The sequence below is a fragment of the Orbicella faveolata genome, unplaced genomic scaffold (genome assembly GCF_042242905.1).
Source record: "Orbicella faveolata isolate gen_17 unplaced genomic scaffold, um_ofav_v1 contig_2, whole genome shotgun sequence".
Lineage (NCBI taxonomy): Eukaryota > Metazoa > Cnidaria > Anthozoa > Scleractinia > Merulinidae > Orbicella > Orbicella faveolata.
The window spans coordinates 27,462,803-27,479,605 of NW_028301547.1; the positions used below are offsets into that span (position 1 = coordinate 27,462,803).

Consider the following 16,803-nt stretch of genomic DNA (forward strand, 5'->3'; position numbering starts at 1 on the left):
TGATGGACAGCGAAATGCAAAAGACCCAATCTTACACTTTGACTGTTAAATCGGTCTTCCACCTCGAGCGTGCAGTTAATTAACAGATGATTTCCTGAATCAGAGTGTGATCTCATGCAAACTATAAATAAAATTTGGAATATTTAGCTGAGAAATTTTAATAATTTATCCTTCTAAGAGACAATCGGAGCCAGTTTTCCTGCGAAAGAAAAGCTGTATTGACGCTTTTTGCAGTTTATTTTTTCGGGCGCTGTGAGTCAAAACCAACATTGATTTAGTCTCAATTTAACAAATAGACTGGATAAATAATAGCGAACTTGGCCGCGTTGAACTTGATTATTTAATGAAAACCTACGAGCCTGAAAGACGAAAAAACGAAAATATTGCTTTGACAGAATATCAAGTTTTCATTCGTCAAGAAAAATAGATGCCCTTCCCCTGGGTAAACGAGGAGGAATTTGAAAGCATTTTATCTGCCTCCTTCTTCAGAAACGCGCCACCGGACTAGCGCACATCTTGGATTTAAAAATATTGTAATGCTGGGTCAGATTAATGCGGATTAAAAATATGGAGCGGCAACGTTTTGCGCGGGAAATGTACGTCAGCGTGAAAAATGCACAATATAAACTTCTACAAATTTTATTTTGATATTAACTTCATGGCTAAATTTAGCTATTTTTCATTTTTTACAATATATACATTTTACAAACCGAGGACGCAGCTTTCATTCGAAACGCCATTTATATAAAGCTTTGCTCCTCGTAAATAGCTAAAATGATTTAATAAGGAAAAAGCGAAAACGTGATTTACAGGCTGTAATTATCTCTGATTGCTTTCTGGAAAATTCATGAAGGTTACGTAATATAGATGTTTGTTCTTTTCAGTTTTCTCTCTTAGTAGTAACTTGAGAGTAAGTAAACTTGACTTTCAGTCAGAAGTCTTCTCTGTATCTTCTGCAAGGTCAAGGCAAAATTACTAACAGGCTTCAAGGAAACCACGTTCGGCCAAAATTCTTGAAATGTTCGCTGTATAAGCGAATTAAAGAGTTCCTTTCACGGCGTTTTGTAATTCCCTGTCCGTACTGCACTTTTCCAACCACAGCAGTCAGCTGACGGAATGGCGACGAATCAAGGCATGTCATTGAAACTGAGATGAATACATCATCGTGACTGCCAACGGGGATTCTATCTTCTGTCTCTTGCGGTATTTATTTACAAGATATCCTACAATATTTCACACCATAAGAAAATATCTTTCTCTAGCGGGAAAAGCCATAAAGTTACAGCGGGCACGAAGAAAATATTACCAACTTGTTTGTGCACTATCCACAGGAGTTCGCTTCCTGCGCAACTCAAAGAACAGTTATGTAAAAAAGCTATGAGAGTCCTCTCTTTCTGCGTTGGTATTTAACTATCTGGTACCGAAATAAAACTAGCACCACTGAAAAAGCTGATGATATAGACGAGGATTGAAACGCCTGCTCGGTACGGTAAAGAGATGCGTACAGGTATCAAAAAAGACATAGAAACGCCCCCTAAATTGGCCAACTGAAAAACAAACACAGCTGTCGAGCTTCGCACAGTTCGATGGGCTCGTATTTCTTGATTCAAACCGTCTCCAATGCGGGCCAGTGTCCTTCCAATTTCTCTCACTCTCATTCTTCTAACACGGGCCACATCATATTGGGAATGTTCCGTGGAATCGCTTGAATGTCCCCCCATGAGTGAACTGTAGAGGAGAACCATCCGTTTGTACCAGGGTATAAGTTTTCTGCTGTCGACAAATAAGAAGGAATCGTATAAGCGGCACGAACAAGTTTTTATCGCGTTTGTGAAACGAATTCGAGACTGAACCAGGCGCTGCTGTGATATAATATTCACCCCTGTGTATTTACATTACTGCTCGCACGTATTTGATAAAAACCTATGAAATTTTTATTGCCCTGTTATAGGAAAAACAGATTAAAACGATACAACTCTCGGAAAATCAGTAAAAAACACACTTACGATTTAGTTCGTCACTACTTAAAAATATTGTCAAAGGCAACTGTAGATATCGTAATTTCCGTCCCATGAACAAATTTGGTTTATTTGTATATTCACACTACATTAGTGAGACGTAATTCTCCTTACAAGGTCATTCGAACCATCGCGTGAAGACTGCCTGGTTGTGCGTGGAATAATTTGATTATCAGTTTGCTGTGTCGTGGAGCAGGTTATTAGGGAATCATAAACAAAATAAATGAGCACGCCTTTCCGAATACGAAGGTCACGTTATCTAAAAATCAACTTAAGTGCGTAGTTCTATTTTTTATTTTAGTTTTTATTGTTACGATTTCAGTTGTGAGTCACAAAACACCGCAGAAACTCGACTAAGTCCTTTTTACATATAGATTTCTCTTAACATAAACAGGATATCTTTTTTGAATAGCCTTAATCGTCTTGTTTCAAGATAACGTGTTAATTTCAGTTTTGTCATACTATACTAACGTGGCGATTTGAAAAGCCAGTCAAATTTGAAAAGCAAAACTTTACAAGCGTATGTTCGCAGTTGTGATGTCCCCGAGGCAATCCAAAAGGAACAATTTAGATTAGAATTTGGGGTGGTAACATTTCAAAAGCATTGTGTCTATAAGTATTAAGGAAGCGTATGTGTTCAGCCTTCTCGTCCTTGGGGAACAAAAAATAGAAATTAAAAAAATACACTTCGACACACCTGTTGGCGATGATTCAGAGCTCTTGATGTCAAACGGACAAACGGGCTTCACTGGGTGTATACTGCCTGGCAAGTTCAAATTGTTTTCCACAGCTAAGAAGTGATACTTCTTCCAATATCAGTGACCTTCACGCGAGTTCTAACGTTTGTCAACTTTTATTGACGGCCAGTGCTAATAAGCTATTGTTTCTTAACGAACGTTTGGCGCCTAACGTGTTGCGAATGAAACAAAAATTTGAAGCTTTGCATCCAATTTATAGCAGAACATACATGCCAAGCGCCACAGAGTCGCCTGCACTTTGTAAACACTCCATGTAACCCTCTTGTGAAACAAAAACACGCGCACGAAACAATTGAACACACTAATCCCTAAACATTGCCAATGCCCGTCTACGAAGCTTATTTGCATGATGTCTGTCACGCTTCCCGACTAGAGCTCTCTAATCATGTTAAGGAAGCGACTAGTAACAAACATTTTCGTACTTTTCCTGTCTAAACTCTTTGAAAATTGTCTCACATCAGTGTATATTAGATTTATAACCAGACTAATTTGATTCGGAACTCCCTTTTGTAGTTTTTGTTGGAAATTTAGTCAGTCATGTGGTTTCCTGGCGCCATTTTGACTATTCTCGCGTGCTGTGCAACGTTTCCGCGATGTGTCGCAGCAGCTTTGCGATGTAACTCTCAAGTATTTACATCCTGTAAAGGTTGCACGTCTTTTTGAATGTTACAAACGGTGTTCGTAAAGCAGTGTTCGTAAACATAAGCATAGATTAGTTTTTCACCTTTTTTATGCCGCACGATGATACTAATTAATGGCTGATAAAATTGATTGACATTGTTTACAAAATTTTGATGACGAAGCAAAAGCATTGCTATAATTGAATTTGTTTTCTTTAACAAGAAGAATCGTTCAACTCGTTTCCGTTGAAAACGAAAAAAAGAGAGCTAACCAAAAAATTGAACTTTGATTCCAACATTTCTCACGTCGTAAGGTGTAAAGCTTTTTCAGTGCTGCATGAATGAATACACGAAGTTTATTCACTATGTGTTTGCTATTTGAAAAATAATTAGGGAAAAAATACAACAGGTGACCTGAGGATTTTTCGAATGTCATTGGATATTTGTGAAACTCTCCGACGGCTTGTAAGTTTTGGAACGGGCCTGTAATCCGTGTCAAATCCGATTTCTTTTCCTCACGTACTGGGCTGGTCCACCAAAAAAATGCAGTTTTATTTAAAGCAGCAATTGATCTTCAAGCAATAAATTATTCATTGAAAACTTAGTGAGTCATCGCAAGGGGTTTTTCCCTTGATGTCGCTGGAATAAAAATGTGCATGAATCAATTGTTTATCAATCGTGTTCCTCTCGTTTTGAGTCGTTCCATAAAACCACTTGACTAGTAAGGAACAGACCCCACAAACTGCACCAAAAATAAATACCTTAACAACGTAAAAACACCAGCTGTCATAGTCAAAAATTATACCTTGTGCAGCTTTTCTCAGAAAGCTCAGATTAACAATCATTCATGTCTCATGGCATGGGCAATGGCTACCTTAAAACGTGATGGCTACGGTTTGTTAAATGAATACTGAAAAATCAAGCATTTTCTTTCGACATTTGTCCCCATGCACGACGAGACTATTTGCCTTCTCAACATAATAATTTAGTTTCCCTGCCTGATTGAGCTTGGAATCGTTTTAACAAGAACATATAATTAAAAATTTTCATGTCATCCCATGGTGGATATAAATTGAAAAAGTCTAATATTAAACGGCAGCTTGTTTGATTTAGTTATAAAAGGGAGTCATTGCTTAACCTTTCGTATAACATCTGCGTTAAATTGAAGCACGAAACACTACGAGAGATCTCTAGTGCGTTGAACTTCTAGGAACGTAGGCAAATAAATTTTTACTTTGAAAGAATAAAAAGTAAATCACATCATTCCCTGATAACTTTGCAATGAGAAGGAATTTATACTTGCAGCGCCAGCCGCCTTGAAAACACACTGAGTTAAACAAACTGATGACGTCTTAGGTCAGCCGCAGCCTTCTGCAGCTCAGTGGACATATTATCTTCCTACAAATAAGGAAAAGTTAATTGCATATTTTGTTGCGAATTCCGTCATGTTGTTGTATTGTTACCCGATGTAATGCTCCTTAACGATAAGCAATTAACAGTAAGTCTTAGTGAATCTATTTGAAGATCAACTGAAGCAACCTTAACTGGTAATTCTGACGATTTTGTTATCATTGCGCAAGGCAAAACAGAACAATATTTCTGCTATTTTTCAAACTTCTCTTGCTTGTTTTGGCGACATTTAATTATTGTTTCTTAACGTGACATATATTTTAATTTCAATAGTACCTGATAGTACTACTTTACTTTTCACCTAAAATTGGCACAAAACAAAACAAAACAAAACTGACTGCATGAAGGAGAAATTGCAAGTGGGCACGTCGGCTGAGGAATGATCTCAAAGAACAAGGATGTTGTCAAACAACAAGGATGTTGTATTTGTTGTCGGCTTGAGCACACCGCAAAACTTTCATCGTTGGGTGGTCGGATTAATAATCATATCAAAAAGGTTAACAGAAAAGGCTATGGCAAATTTAGGTTTCACTTGCTTCGTCATTGCACAAAAGTATCAACGACTTCTGAACCATGTGATTTTCTCGGTTTTTCTTCAGTCCCTCAGTTCTTTTTTCCTCTAGCTAGGCTGTAAAACCAATCCTTAGGCTTCAAAAGTTTTACATGGATCCTCTTTTTTCAGGTTCTTCGACTTATTTACCGCCAGGGTTTAAAAGAAATTTACTTCGTATTTCTCGTTCGTGCATGAGGAAAACATTTCAATTCCGGTAAGAGTTGCGAGAAGTGGGTTGTAGCACATCAAAAATGCAGCCCACAGCTCCGCCCACGAGATTGGCCAGTCACGGCGAGCTTACTGTGAATAACGATAAATGCGCATGCGTAACATCCTGTCAATGAACATGATGGACAGTTGTCCATGTTGGCCATCGTTGCCAAATTACTATTTGGCTTTCTGTCAAATTAACGTCCTTAACTTAGTTCGAAGCCGACAGCACTGATCACGCACCATTGAGCTTCTAGTCAGTTGCAGTCGTTCAGTCACTCAGTCAAGCCTGAGTGGGAAAAACAGCGATTTTAAGGGAACACCAGCCCTTAATTTCCTGCTATGGCAAAAATTATAAAGGATTGCGACTTACCTCATTTACTAATATCAGCATCCGGCAGCAAATCGCTTGGACCATCTTGCTAGTCTCGTCCTGCTATCGAGTGTGAAAGAAGTGCGAGGCTGATCGAACAACAGCTACATAAATCAAGGCACTGACTGGCAGAATGCCCGCATGTCCATTTTGTTGTCCCACCTAGCGATTCTTCACATCTATTAGACTGTTATTATCTCCCATTAAATACTTTGCATGCTTGATATCAAGAACTTGAACCTTTTTCAGCTATTTCAACTGCCTGATCGCTAGTTTTCTGGTGATAGCTCTTCAGTGGAACGGACCCTCTCTCGGTTGACTTGATCGGTCAGTCGAATGAATGATCAAACTCCGGAGTACTTATTAAAAGACCTATTTAAACTGACCCTTCAGCACGGACTATGGACTTCGAAATATAGCAAACAAATGAGCTTTGCCCGAGAGCCCTGCAACAATTCTTTTTAAGGCAGTTTTTGCTATAGTGGGGTACATTTTTTGGGGGAGTAGCCTTCCAGTAGATCTTGCCGACATCAATCCCTTAATGTCCTCCTCGTAATGCTCAGACTGTTTTGTCCTGTGTTTCACTAGGATACCAAGTCCCGTTATCCAGTTCTCCAAAGCCTCGACCTTATGGGACCCTATGAGGTTATGCTTCTGTCCGACCAACACATTTTATTTTCCATACTTGTTTTTTAGAAGTGGCCCCTAAAATTTAAACCAGTTGTCAGACCTGCCCGCCTGCATGCTAATATATTATAATTATAAATGGCTTCTGGTGATGGTGATTCGTGTTTTATCGTTTAAATCATGATACTTGTTCTCTCCTGCTTTTCACCATTTGAAAATTTCGGCTTGAAGATTTAACGGCCATGTGGGGAAAAGAATGTATGTATAAATACGCCCAGTCGTAGTGTCCAGACCAAAGATTCTAGTTTAAAGACTAAAATTTGTGACTCATTTTGCGAACAGACAACTCAGACCTACCGGTCTTTCTCATGGGTGGACTGGAAACCAATCAGAACATGAGTTAGTCACATGGACTATCACGTGATCCTGCGTGCAAGGAAGGACGCCATTGCACGAGTTTCCTGAGATTTCTGTTGTGCGCTTGTTAGCTCTTACTTGAACTGGGCAAAATGACTCGTGTTTTCATTGGAAGACTATCGATGAGTGCAAGAGAAAGTGATGTGGAGAGATTCCTTCGGGGTTATGGTAAAGTTAGGGATATAAGCTTGAAGAGAGGCTACGGATTCGTGGTAAGAGGAATACGGATATTGTTGCCTGCTTTCGCTATGGAGTCTTTCTTTTGTGGCCTTCTGTCTTTAACAAGAAAGCTTACATTTTACCTGTAGGAGTTTGACGATTACCGAGATGCTGACGACGCTATTGCAGATTTGAATGGCAAGGAACTGATGGGAGAAAGGTGAGTGAAACTAGTTAACCTGGATATGTAAAATATCAGTTGTAAATGATAATAAATTATTGATCACGAGCCGAGTCCAAGTCCATACAATGCTTACCACAAGCTTATACAGAGATGTATCATGTACGAGTACACATCAACTGTAGCTTCTTATAGTTGACTTCGTTTTCATTAGATTCGACTGCCTTCACAGTGAGGGATACATTATTTCAAAATGTCAATATTCCATGCGTGTCATATTTTCAAGTCTTTGATTCGGGACCGCGCCACAAGCACCCAATTGAGCATTCATGTATCATCGATTTTAATTATTTTGTCTTGAAATTTGCAATGAAAATTGTCAAATTGCAATATGGTGTGTTTTTTTTCCTATTATGTCATGAACATATATTTGTAAGAAGTTAGTTTTACATCTCTTCTTGTGACTGGAGAGTGTGTTTGTCTTTCTTCCAGTGTTGCATTAGAACTAGCAAGAGGCAAAAGGGTTGGAGGAGGTGGCGGTCGTGGTGGTGGAAGAGGAGGTGGTTACGGAGGGAGAAGACCAGTGTGGCTTGACAAGTATTAATATAGACATATTCTTCTCACCTTTTAATAACGACAGTGGCTCCCCTGTTTTCAACATCACTGTAAACACTGCCCCCATATTCTTCATTTTATTCAGCTAACCTATTGAATTGCAGGATATACAGTAGATCATAAGAGGAAGTTTAACAGTGCTTTTGTTTGTATATCATGTAAAACAAGCATAGATGAGCTTCCCACAGAGTACAGGGAAAGCCATGATGTGCAGAATGTGCCTGTATTTACAAGGGAGGCACTGTCCTTAACCATTGTAAATCATGAAATTTAAATTTTACCAAAACCAAAATGTATCAACAGTTACTAGCATACTTTAATATCTTACTGTTCGAGTGTAACACAACTTGAGAAATTGTCATATTCTTGGCTAATTTTTGGTTTTGCCATTTGTACTTTTGTTTGGTACAGTGGAACCTCAATATAATGAGGGGCCAGGGAACTGGCAAAATATGTTTGCTTTAATGAGGTTTCACTGTAATGAGGTTTCACTGAAGAATATCATTCATTATACAGAGGGCTTCGTTACAGAGAGGTTTGTTAAATTGAGGTTCCATTGTATTACTATATCCATGGAAGAGTTTGTATTTATACAATTTGTTGTGTTTGTTTTCCCCACTGGGGGTCAAGGTATGGACCTCCGGTAAGGACTCAGTACCGTGTCATCGTTGAGAACATGTCCAGTCGTACAAGTTGGCAGGTAATTACAGTATTATAGTTTATTACTATATAATTTTATACAGTAATCTAGCATTGTAACAGGATTTTCTGGATTTTTACACTTTGTTTGTGAAGCCTTAACTACATGTACCTGTTGTATCCTTTTCCTATACTAATTTGTCAACCTTGAAATCGAACTTATTTCAATTAATTTTATCTGAATTGTTTTACAATGTCATTAGGGGATATACAAATATAGGAATTATGTATAGCCATTGTTATATAAAGGTACCATCTCAAAACTTGGTTTGAAAATGAGTAGCCACCAAATTTGTCACCTTAAACCACGGCCACAGGTACTACTTTGTGTACTTGTAACTTTCCAATAATACATAACACTTTCTTTTAATGTTTTATTCTAATAGACACAATAGCAGAAACCTGGGTAAAACTAAAACTGAAAATTCTCCATGTCAGAGTTGTGTTGTTAAAATTTCATAAGGTTTTTTCCAGTGATTGACTTCAGGCAAAAAAGCTCACTAAGAACAGTTTCCCATTCTTTACTTTACCTTTGTTTGTTGACAGGGCGTTAAGGAATAAGCGCTTGATATTCACTAAGCAAAGGGTACAAATGATGTTGGATCTTTCCCTAAACTGAGAGAGGTTCCTTTTGTGTGTCACTGCCTTGCGACAGTTGTGAAAGCTTGCAAATTAACGATGTGAAGTGACTAAATGTGAAATGGGTACAGTGATTGATGAGAAGTCTGCTTGTCAACTCTGAGGCTACTTAACTAAATCTGTGATTTGTGAGAATTTGAAGAGAGGTAAAATATCTTCAGGTAAGAGAGAGAGGAGACAATTGCCTTCCTTTCGGGGTTTGAAATCAGGAAAAGAAAAATTAAAAAAATTATCATCTATCGAACTGCTTGATACAGCTTATGCGTACAAATTATGCAAAATTTTCTACAAGATAGGTACTTGTACATGTACAGCTGCTTTTGTGACGCAGTTTTTACTGATTATTACTTGAGATGGTAAAATTAAAGTTTATTGTTTATGAAATCTGTCAATTTTTGATTCCTTTGCATTTTTTACGAGTAATTACTCTGGTTGTTTAAATTAAATTGAAGGTAATCACTACGAACCAGCAGTGTTCAATGCATTGTTGATGTTATTAAACATTTAAAGATATATAAAATAAAATGATTGCATTTGACCACGTTTGCTATATAGTATGTTTCGAGTGTAGTTTTATTTGGTACCTGTCTTTTAGTTTTTAACCATCGTCTTATTTTATTATTACAGGATCTCAAAGACCACCTTCGCCAGGTCAGCAATGCCAAATTGACTTACGCTGATGCACATAAAAAGAGAGTAGGAGAAGGGTGAGATCAATTATTTTTTTTGGATTTTTTTCATTGCCTTGCAGCATTAAATGTATAGTATGTATAAAGCAAAAATAATTCAGCCTTGTATAATACCAAAAGGGTAAAATACTCAATGTAGCAATCTTGGTTACATGAACTTGTATTGAAGTCAGTCTTGTGTTTTGTTAGATCTGTGGAGTTTGAGAGTCGCGATGACATGCTGGACTGCATCAGGAAAGCTGACAACACAGAGCTTGGGGGCAAGAAGATACGATTAACTGAAGTAAGTTCATGTATCTGCTGACAAAAGAGCCACTATTGTACATGACCTTGTGGGCATTGTGTTCCTGATTTTTCACATTACTACATGCTCATGCATCTAACGTTCTGTTGGTTTGGTTTAGGAAATTGTTTTGGCTTCTTTCCTACTCTTTCCCTACCCTTTTCTTGTCAGCCAGGTTTAAACCTAAACAAAAGTCTGTTTGTCAGTATGTATCATACTCTCAGATATAAAATGATTAAATTGGTATTGTGTAGTGTACCACTAAACAAACATATCTTCTTGCAGGATAAAGGCCACCACAGTTCCCCTCCAAGACGTAGTTACAGGAGGAGTTCACGTTCTAGGTCTCGCTCTCGTTCTCCAAGATCTCGATCTCGTTCCCCGAGGTCACGTTCTCGCTCCCATTCACCAAGAAGGCGTTCAAAGTAAGTACCTGTTGACAGTTTTTCAGCCCGTGTCAAATTCTAAGTAAAGAAACAGGAAAAAATCTCTTCTACTCTATGTACCTGCTTTTACAGTATGAGAAAAAGGAAAAAAAAATTTTTTTTAAGCGGGTAACTCGATTCCATTATTCCATCTGACTTGCAGGTCTTACTCTCGTTCCAAGAGTCGTTCTGCATCCAGATCACCTGTACGTGGACAGAAGCGCTCCAGAACACCTTCCAAATCTCCTGAGCCAGCACGGGCACCATCCCCTGGGGACAAGCATGATGACAGTGACGAATGATAGTAGACATAATCTTCCTGACTAACACCATTACTTTAACTTGTGGTTTTCCTTTTGTATAAGGCATGTTGAACTGAATACCACTGTCGTGATGGATTTTACACTCACTATTGCATGTCTCAAGCAACATTTTGTTCTTTTGAATGCACAAATGTCACTGTTACCTTAAATGCCATTAGTACATGGGTTATGCTTATATACACTGTGTCTAGTAGCCATGTCAGTGTTGATTCTAGAGGATTGAAATTTTCGATCATGAAACGCAATCTCTAAGAATTCTGTATTATAGCACTGTATTTTAGTTTTACGGTCAAGTCTGTTGCAACAGAGAAAAACGAAAAATTCAATCTCAAAGCTAGTAAGTCATGTAGAAGTTATTCTACCAGTACCAGTGGGGCATTTATGGAGTTTATTCATTTAAATTAACCGAAGTTGTAATGTTGTTTTAAAATAAAATGCTAAGTTTGACCTTGTGTTGTGGTTTGTATAATTTTGCACTCAGTGTACTGTGATGGGGAATGTTATGTTTGTTAGGAGTGTAATGTTTAGTGGATTGTTTTTTTGAAAATATATTTAAAATTGATTCAAGGTTATCTGTCTTGTGCCACTATCTTCACCTGTCCCCATTTTAATCTTGTCTATCTAGGATAGTGCACTTCTCTTCCATGTGTTGTTGGGGGTTGAAGGCTTTCTAGGGGTTTGTCTCGGCCTTATCCATCTGAGATTGGTGGTTTTGCTTGTCCAAATTAGCATTTGTAAAATTTCCACAATGTTTAGTTTCAATACTATTTTCTGGCAAAGTGCAAATCTTTTTGCGCAAAAAAGCACTAGAACAGACAAGCTGGAAGTCAGAAGTATGCAGGAATGAAATTAAGTACCCCTATCTTTTTAATGCTCATCAGTTCTGTTCTTTTGGTAGCACCTGGAACAAGCTCTGAAGTATCCAGCAAACACAAAGTAGCCTGCATGCAGATGTCTCTAAAATTACCACCTCTGGGTGAAACACAGTCCATAGTGGATATCTACATGTAGGCTAAACACCACATGACTTACCTAGCCAATCTGAGCTTGTTTATGCATTTATGTGCAAATAACTATACTATGAGTAGCCCCTCTATCTCTTTGTGCGTCACGCATGATGTGAAAGAAAACTGTGAAAGAAAATGGCGGCGCAAAATTCTGGGGGTGAGAAGCTTGCAAAAGGGGGATTTCGTGCTGTCATGTTTTCCCTGCTGTTTATTTACGGTCTTGTTTGACGGAATAAGCGAAAGAGGCACTACTCATTATCTAGGATTATAGCTGGTCCATGCATGCATTAGCAGCAGTAGGAAACATAGTTGCCGAACAAATAGCACATGCATATCACTCACTGAAGACAGTAACCACAGTGTGAAAATGTTTTATTAAAAAAGCCTGCATGTTAAAGAACTGACCTATATTTTACAGATCTTGTATATTCCTCTTGTATGCTTTAAATCAGTTAAAGAAGGATGAGATGTCAAGTCCAAAAAGTGAAACAACAATATAAACATGGATGACAGAATATTTTTTGTCCCTGACATTTCTTGGCATAATTCTTAAACATCAGTATTAAATCTAACACACTTTTACCAATAATTTCCTCAGATAGGTTATTTGCAACTTTATTTAAGTTTTTTTTTTGATAGTTTCTGCACTTCATAAAAACTAGTAGCTCATCAAGACAATTCATGTTCTTACATTCCTTCAAACTTGTTAGTCAGTATTATATTTATTGGCCAAAGAAAACTCTGCAAACGTTAACTCTTTTTTTCATCTAAGCGTTAAGCTGATTGATAAGTAAAGTAAATGTTTTTCAACCACAAAAAGTAAAAGAAATTATTGTAGTAAGGAACACTGTAGTTCCAGAAAATATCCATACCTCCCCCACAGAATGGAATTTTTTTCTCAGACCCCCACCCTCGACCCAACCCCACGGGAAATTTCAATTAAGCTTCACACATTTCTTCAAATTTTTTGGTCTTACAAAACCCTGCCTACACCTCCAAAAAATTCCAATCCCTTCCATGGGGGAGTATGGATATTTTCTGGAAAAATTAATATGCACATTTTAAAGCTGTGTTGTGCCAAGTCATCAGTTGAGAGTATTAATAGGAAACTCTGGTTTGCTATATATTTTGCTGAGAACATGAGATTGTCTGTTACAGACTACAGTCATCCTTTCCAATAGATCACTTGTAAGTTGTTGGAAATATTTACTATTTAGCAACCATAATTATAAATTGTGTAATACTATTAATATTAAATTAATTAACTCTCACAACATGTCATGATGTTGCAACTTGTTTCAGTGGTTGTTCAAGGTATGATGCTAGAGCCTCTGCCTGTTGACAGAAAGAAGCAACAGTTTAATCTGCCATGACACATAAGCTTGGTCCTGTTTATTTGTTGCTTAATCTAGCTAAAACACACTTCAAACAAAACTACAATACGCAGCAACTGCCACTTGAAATGGAAGGGGAACAGGCGTTGTTTCTGATTCTCAGTATTCAAGTAAGAAATAACAGTGAAAAATTCAACGACAACTATTTTAATGCCAGCATTACAAAAAGAGGGTAAGTCAAGTGACAACTTTGGTGATGCAGGTTGCACAGAACAGTCCCTCTTTTACCTTTTCTGAGCAGGAAGCGATCTTCTTGCTTCTTGCCTTTGATATTTTTTTCAATTTGATTTTGGTTTTTACGCTTTCTTGATCAACTAAATAGACGAGAGGTTGACTACTTGTAGTCTAGAATATAATTACTGTAGAGTCAATACCTTGGCCTTGAGCATTCCAAGTCCTACAGATTGTTGTGCATATAGACATAGGATTAGGTTTGCCACTCTCGTGATGGCAACTTTTCCATCCTGGAAAATTACAAAAATATATATCTTTCATTGTTACACAGGGGATGTAAGTTGATTTACATGTAGCATACCTTCTAAAATAATACATTATCCATAATTCTTAGTAGAAAAGTTTCAAGGGCTGGCATCGCCATTCAAATAAAAGCTATCAAGCACTAGTCTAACTAGGTTTGTGCCTTGGTTGATTAATGTAACCATTCAAATCTAAGCTATTGAGCAGAACCTCTATGGAACAATCGCTGCTGACGTCATCGTAACTTAGTTTATACATTTTTTTCCTCATCAGCAAATGACTTTGTGCAGAGAAGGCATCATGGTAAATACGAATGATTCCAAATATTTTTAAAAAGAGCTTAATATGGAACTTAGTAATTGGTGAAATTTTTTTGCCCCTTCCAGGGTGTAATATTCAAGGGGATATTGAATTAAAAAAACGCAAAATGTCTGGAAGGCAAAAGTTCATAATTTTTTGCAAAGTTTTGATTTCTTCTGATCCTATATCGAAGGAAAAATTATACATGTTGGGCTCAAATTCCTTGGGACAGTAAATCTTGCTATGCCCTTTTCTTTGGACTCACATTTTTGTAGCTTGATCAGAGAATGAATCATTTATCCTGATGAGGCAAATATTGCAAACAAAGATTCCTTTACAGTGTCCAAACACTCATTCCAGTTTAGTTAAGGAAGTTGAGAACTACTCTGAACTCATATCGTACTGAAAATTATCCTTTCATGCGTGACTGTTCAAGTTAAAGCTACCAAAGAGCACTTTCCTGTGTACATGTACTGTTAATATGCTGTACATTTGTACACTACGCTGTTTACCAAATGAATGCTTTATCTTCTCCTCAGTGTTACACATACCATGCATTACAATGCAAATGCCACAAATTCAGTTTCAAAAGCTATCGCAATTTAACAGATACAAACCTCACAGTCCATGAAGATCACTTTAAGTTCATCATTGTGGAAAGCCATTTTGCCATTCTTTTCGTAAGCTGCCCATATACTAGAAGCAATAGCTGCTGTGACTTTGGCGTCTCTGTCTCCTGATCCAGCATATGATAACAATGACCCCTCTTGGTTGATAAGCCTGTGTGATGGATTTCAAGGCACAATGTCACTAAGCTCCACACCAAGGCAACCCTTTGTTCCCCTTGACCAACAGTCGGGAAACAAGTGACACGGGAAAGTTCTTATTGGAAGTCCGTAATTATCTGGCTTCCAGTTTAAAGACCTGCCTCAATCAAGTTACTGAAGTGATGCTTTACTAGACTACTCATTTCCTTTGTTTTCAAACCAATCAAAATTGAGCCTGTAACAATACTTTAAAGAGTCACTTGTTTTGGTCAGTGTAAAACGAGGACTGTGGACTGCAGACTGAGGGCAAAAATTATGCAAACTGCAGACTTTTTAAGTATAACTATATTGCGTTATTTCCTAGCTCACACTGTAAGAAACAAAGACTTGAGGAATAAGATTGTGGTTCAACAAGCTACAAATCAGCACGAGTCCTCAGAAGCTATAGGCAGTGATTTCAACATCAAATTCGTTGGGACACTTCACCCCTTTGACAGAAAATGGTCCTTGTCATTCCCGCCCCACTCACCCACCCCTTTCTATCATGTTGTGTTCTATACAGCCAATAACATCACTGCTTTGTTTTAAGGGGCAAAGGTGTGGAGAGAGTTAAGAAAACTAAAACTATATAAGCTTACTGCATGCCCAAAAAGAATTGACAATTGAGTGTTACTTTGTTAATTGTCCCAAAAGCTTTTGGTGAATATTATTGTAGTTCATTCAGTCATGACATGGTGGACACGCCAGTTTCGACAGCCTGTGTGATCAAATTTTGACCTTTACCCAGTTACTACCTCCTAGATGACAAGCAAATAGGTATGAATGGTACCACGAACTTTAAGTCAATCTGAATATCTCCATAAATTCAATATGTAAGCGATTTAAGCTCAAGCTTATGTTGGACGTGTTCAAAGTTTAAAACAACAAATTAAGCTAATCGAAAGTGGTACCTGATCTTTGAAAACTTTAACTATCGCTCCGTAGATACACAGTCGGCAGTTTTTCCCAACATCCAAAAAGACATCCCTCTTACAAACGAGCATTATTAATAGCTATTTTTGATCTCTTTCAAGCTTCTTCTGCTTGAAAAGTTTACAACATACTCACAACGAACTCATCACTCCTCCACTAATGGCCTGCCCAAGTATTTCAGTGAGAATTTTCGGTTTAAGCATTTTTACTTGTGGAAATTCTGGTAATTCTACCTCACGTTTATCGCCAAACGGAAAAGCATGTGACATTTACTCAACTAAAACTTAACTTGAAACCACTACTGAGAGATGGAAATCCTTCCGACATCACGTGCCTTTCGGGAGAACATGTGGTTGTGTAAGCGGCACAATGTGTCACGCGGTGGTACGGCGATGAATTATATGCCTAAATTTCCTACTACCTGATTTTCCGGAAATTCATAACTTGGTGCTGATTTTCAACTGAAATATCCAGGCTTTTTTCAACGGTGAAACAGAGGACTCACATGGAGTCAAAAATCCTTCACACTGACGTCCCAACAATAAGTAGAGTTCGGACAGCTCACAGTCCAGCGTCCTTTCGCACCAAAATTGAGGCTATGGAAAAGGCACCACCCCGGGCCCATAAAACGCAACACTGAATGTTCCCCCGGGATTACGAGGCCTCCTCCGAAATGGGGTACCCTTTTATTTGCCCCCACACTGAAGAGATTTCATGGCTGAAAGGGCAGGGAACGCAAAACATTAAGTGATCGTGCCTTATATTGAAGGCAACACCGAGCCCAGCAAACAAAGTGACCGATCTACATTGCCTTTCGCCTAAAGTAGTCTGGAAAGGCGATGGCCCGGATTTAATACATATCTGATTGAAAAAAAGTAGAGGGCGTT

At 38.1% G+C, this 16,803-nt stretch overlaps 3 protein-coding genes across 5 annotated transcripts; 1 reads left to right on the forward strand and 2 right to left on the reverse strand.

Annotated features, from left to right (window-relative positions):
* Positions 1–623: 623 nt before the first annotated feature.
* On the reverse strand, positions 624–6,294 carry LOC110044848 (uncharacterized). 2 transcript variants are annotated; one of them, XM_089289174.1, is made up of 2 exons: positions 5,943–6,294; positions 624–1,773 (listed from the first exon to the last, which is right to left on the reverse strand). In XM_089289174.1, exons 1-2 carry the CDS (start codon positions 5,945–5,947, stop codon positions 1,407–1,409), a joined length of 372 nt encoding a protein of 123 aa, XP_089145300.1. In that variant the 5' UTR covers positions 5,948–6,294; the 3' UTR covers positions 624–1,406. The 2 variants fall into 2 exon arrangements, 1 of the variants encoding a protein (XP_089145300.1); XR_002296153.2 differs by lacking the exon at positions 5,943–6,294 and adding an exon at positions 2,716–4,473 and having other exon boundaries at positions 1,650–1,773.
* A 696-nt stretch (positions 6,295–6,990) lies between these two features.
* LOC110045057 (serine/arginine-rich splicing factor 6-like) lies at positions 6,991–11,451 on the forward strand. Of its 2 annotated transcripts, none has more exons than XM_089289159.1 (8): positions 6,991–7,198; positions 7,295–7,365; positions 7,819–7,923; positions 8,563–8,641; positions 9,907–9,986; positions 10,158–10,251; positions 10,537–10,676; positions 10,840–11,451. In XM_089289159.1, the coding sequence occupies exons 1-8, from the start codon at positions 7,079–7,081 to the stop codon at positions 10,976–10,978; spliced, it is 828 nt and encodes a 275-aa protein (XP_089145285.1). In that variant the 5' UTR covers positions 6,991–7,078; the 3' UTR covers positions 10,979–11,451. The 2 variants fall into 2 exon arrangements, with proteins under 2 accessions (XP_089145285.1, XP_089145286.1); XM_089289160.1 differs by having other exon boundaries at positions 8,572–8,641.
* Positions 11,452–12,361: 910 nt separating this feature from the next.
* On the reverse strand, positions 12,362–16,264 carry LOC110045046 (ragulator complex protein LAMTOR2-like). The gene is made up of 4 exons (XM_020750643.2): positions 16,052–16,264; positions 14,795–14,957; positions 13,775–13,864; positions 12,362–13,341 (listed from the first exon to the last, which is right to left on the reverse strand). The coding sequence occupies exons 1-4, from the start codon at positions 16,183–16,185 to the stop codon at positions 13,285–13,287; spliced, it is 444 nt and encodes a 147-aa protein (XP_020606302.2). The 5' UTR covers positions 16,186–16,264; the 3' UTR covers positions 12,362–13,284.
* Between the last annotated feature and the right edge of the window lie 539 nt (positions 16,265–16,803).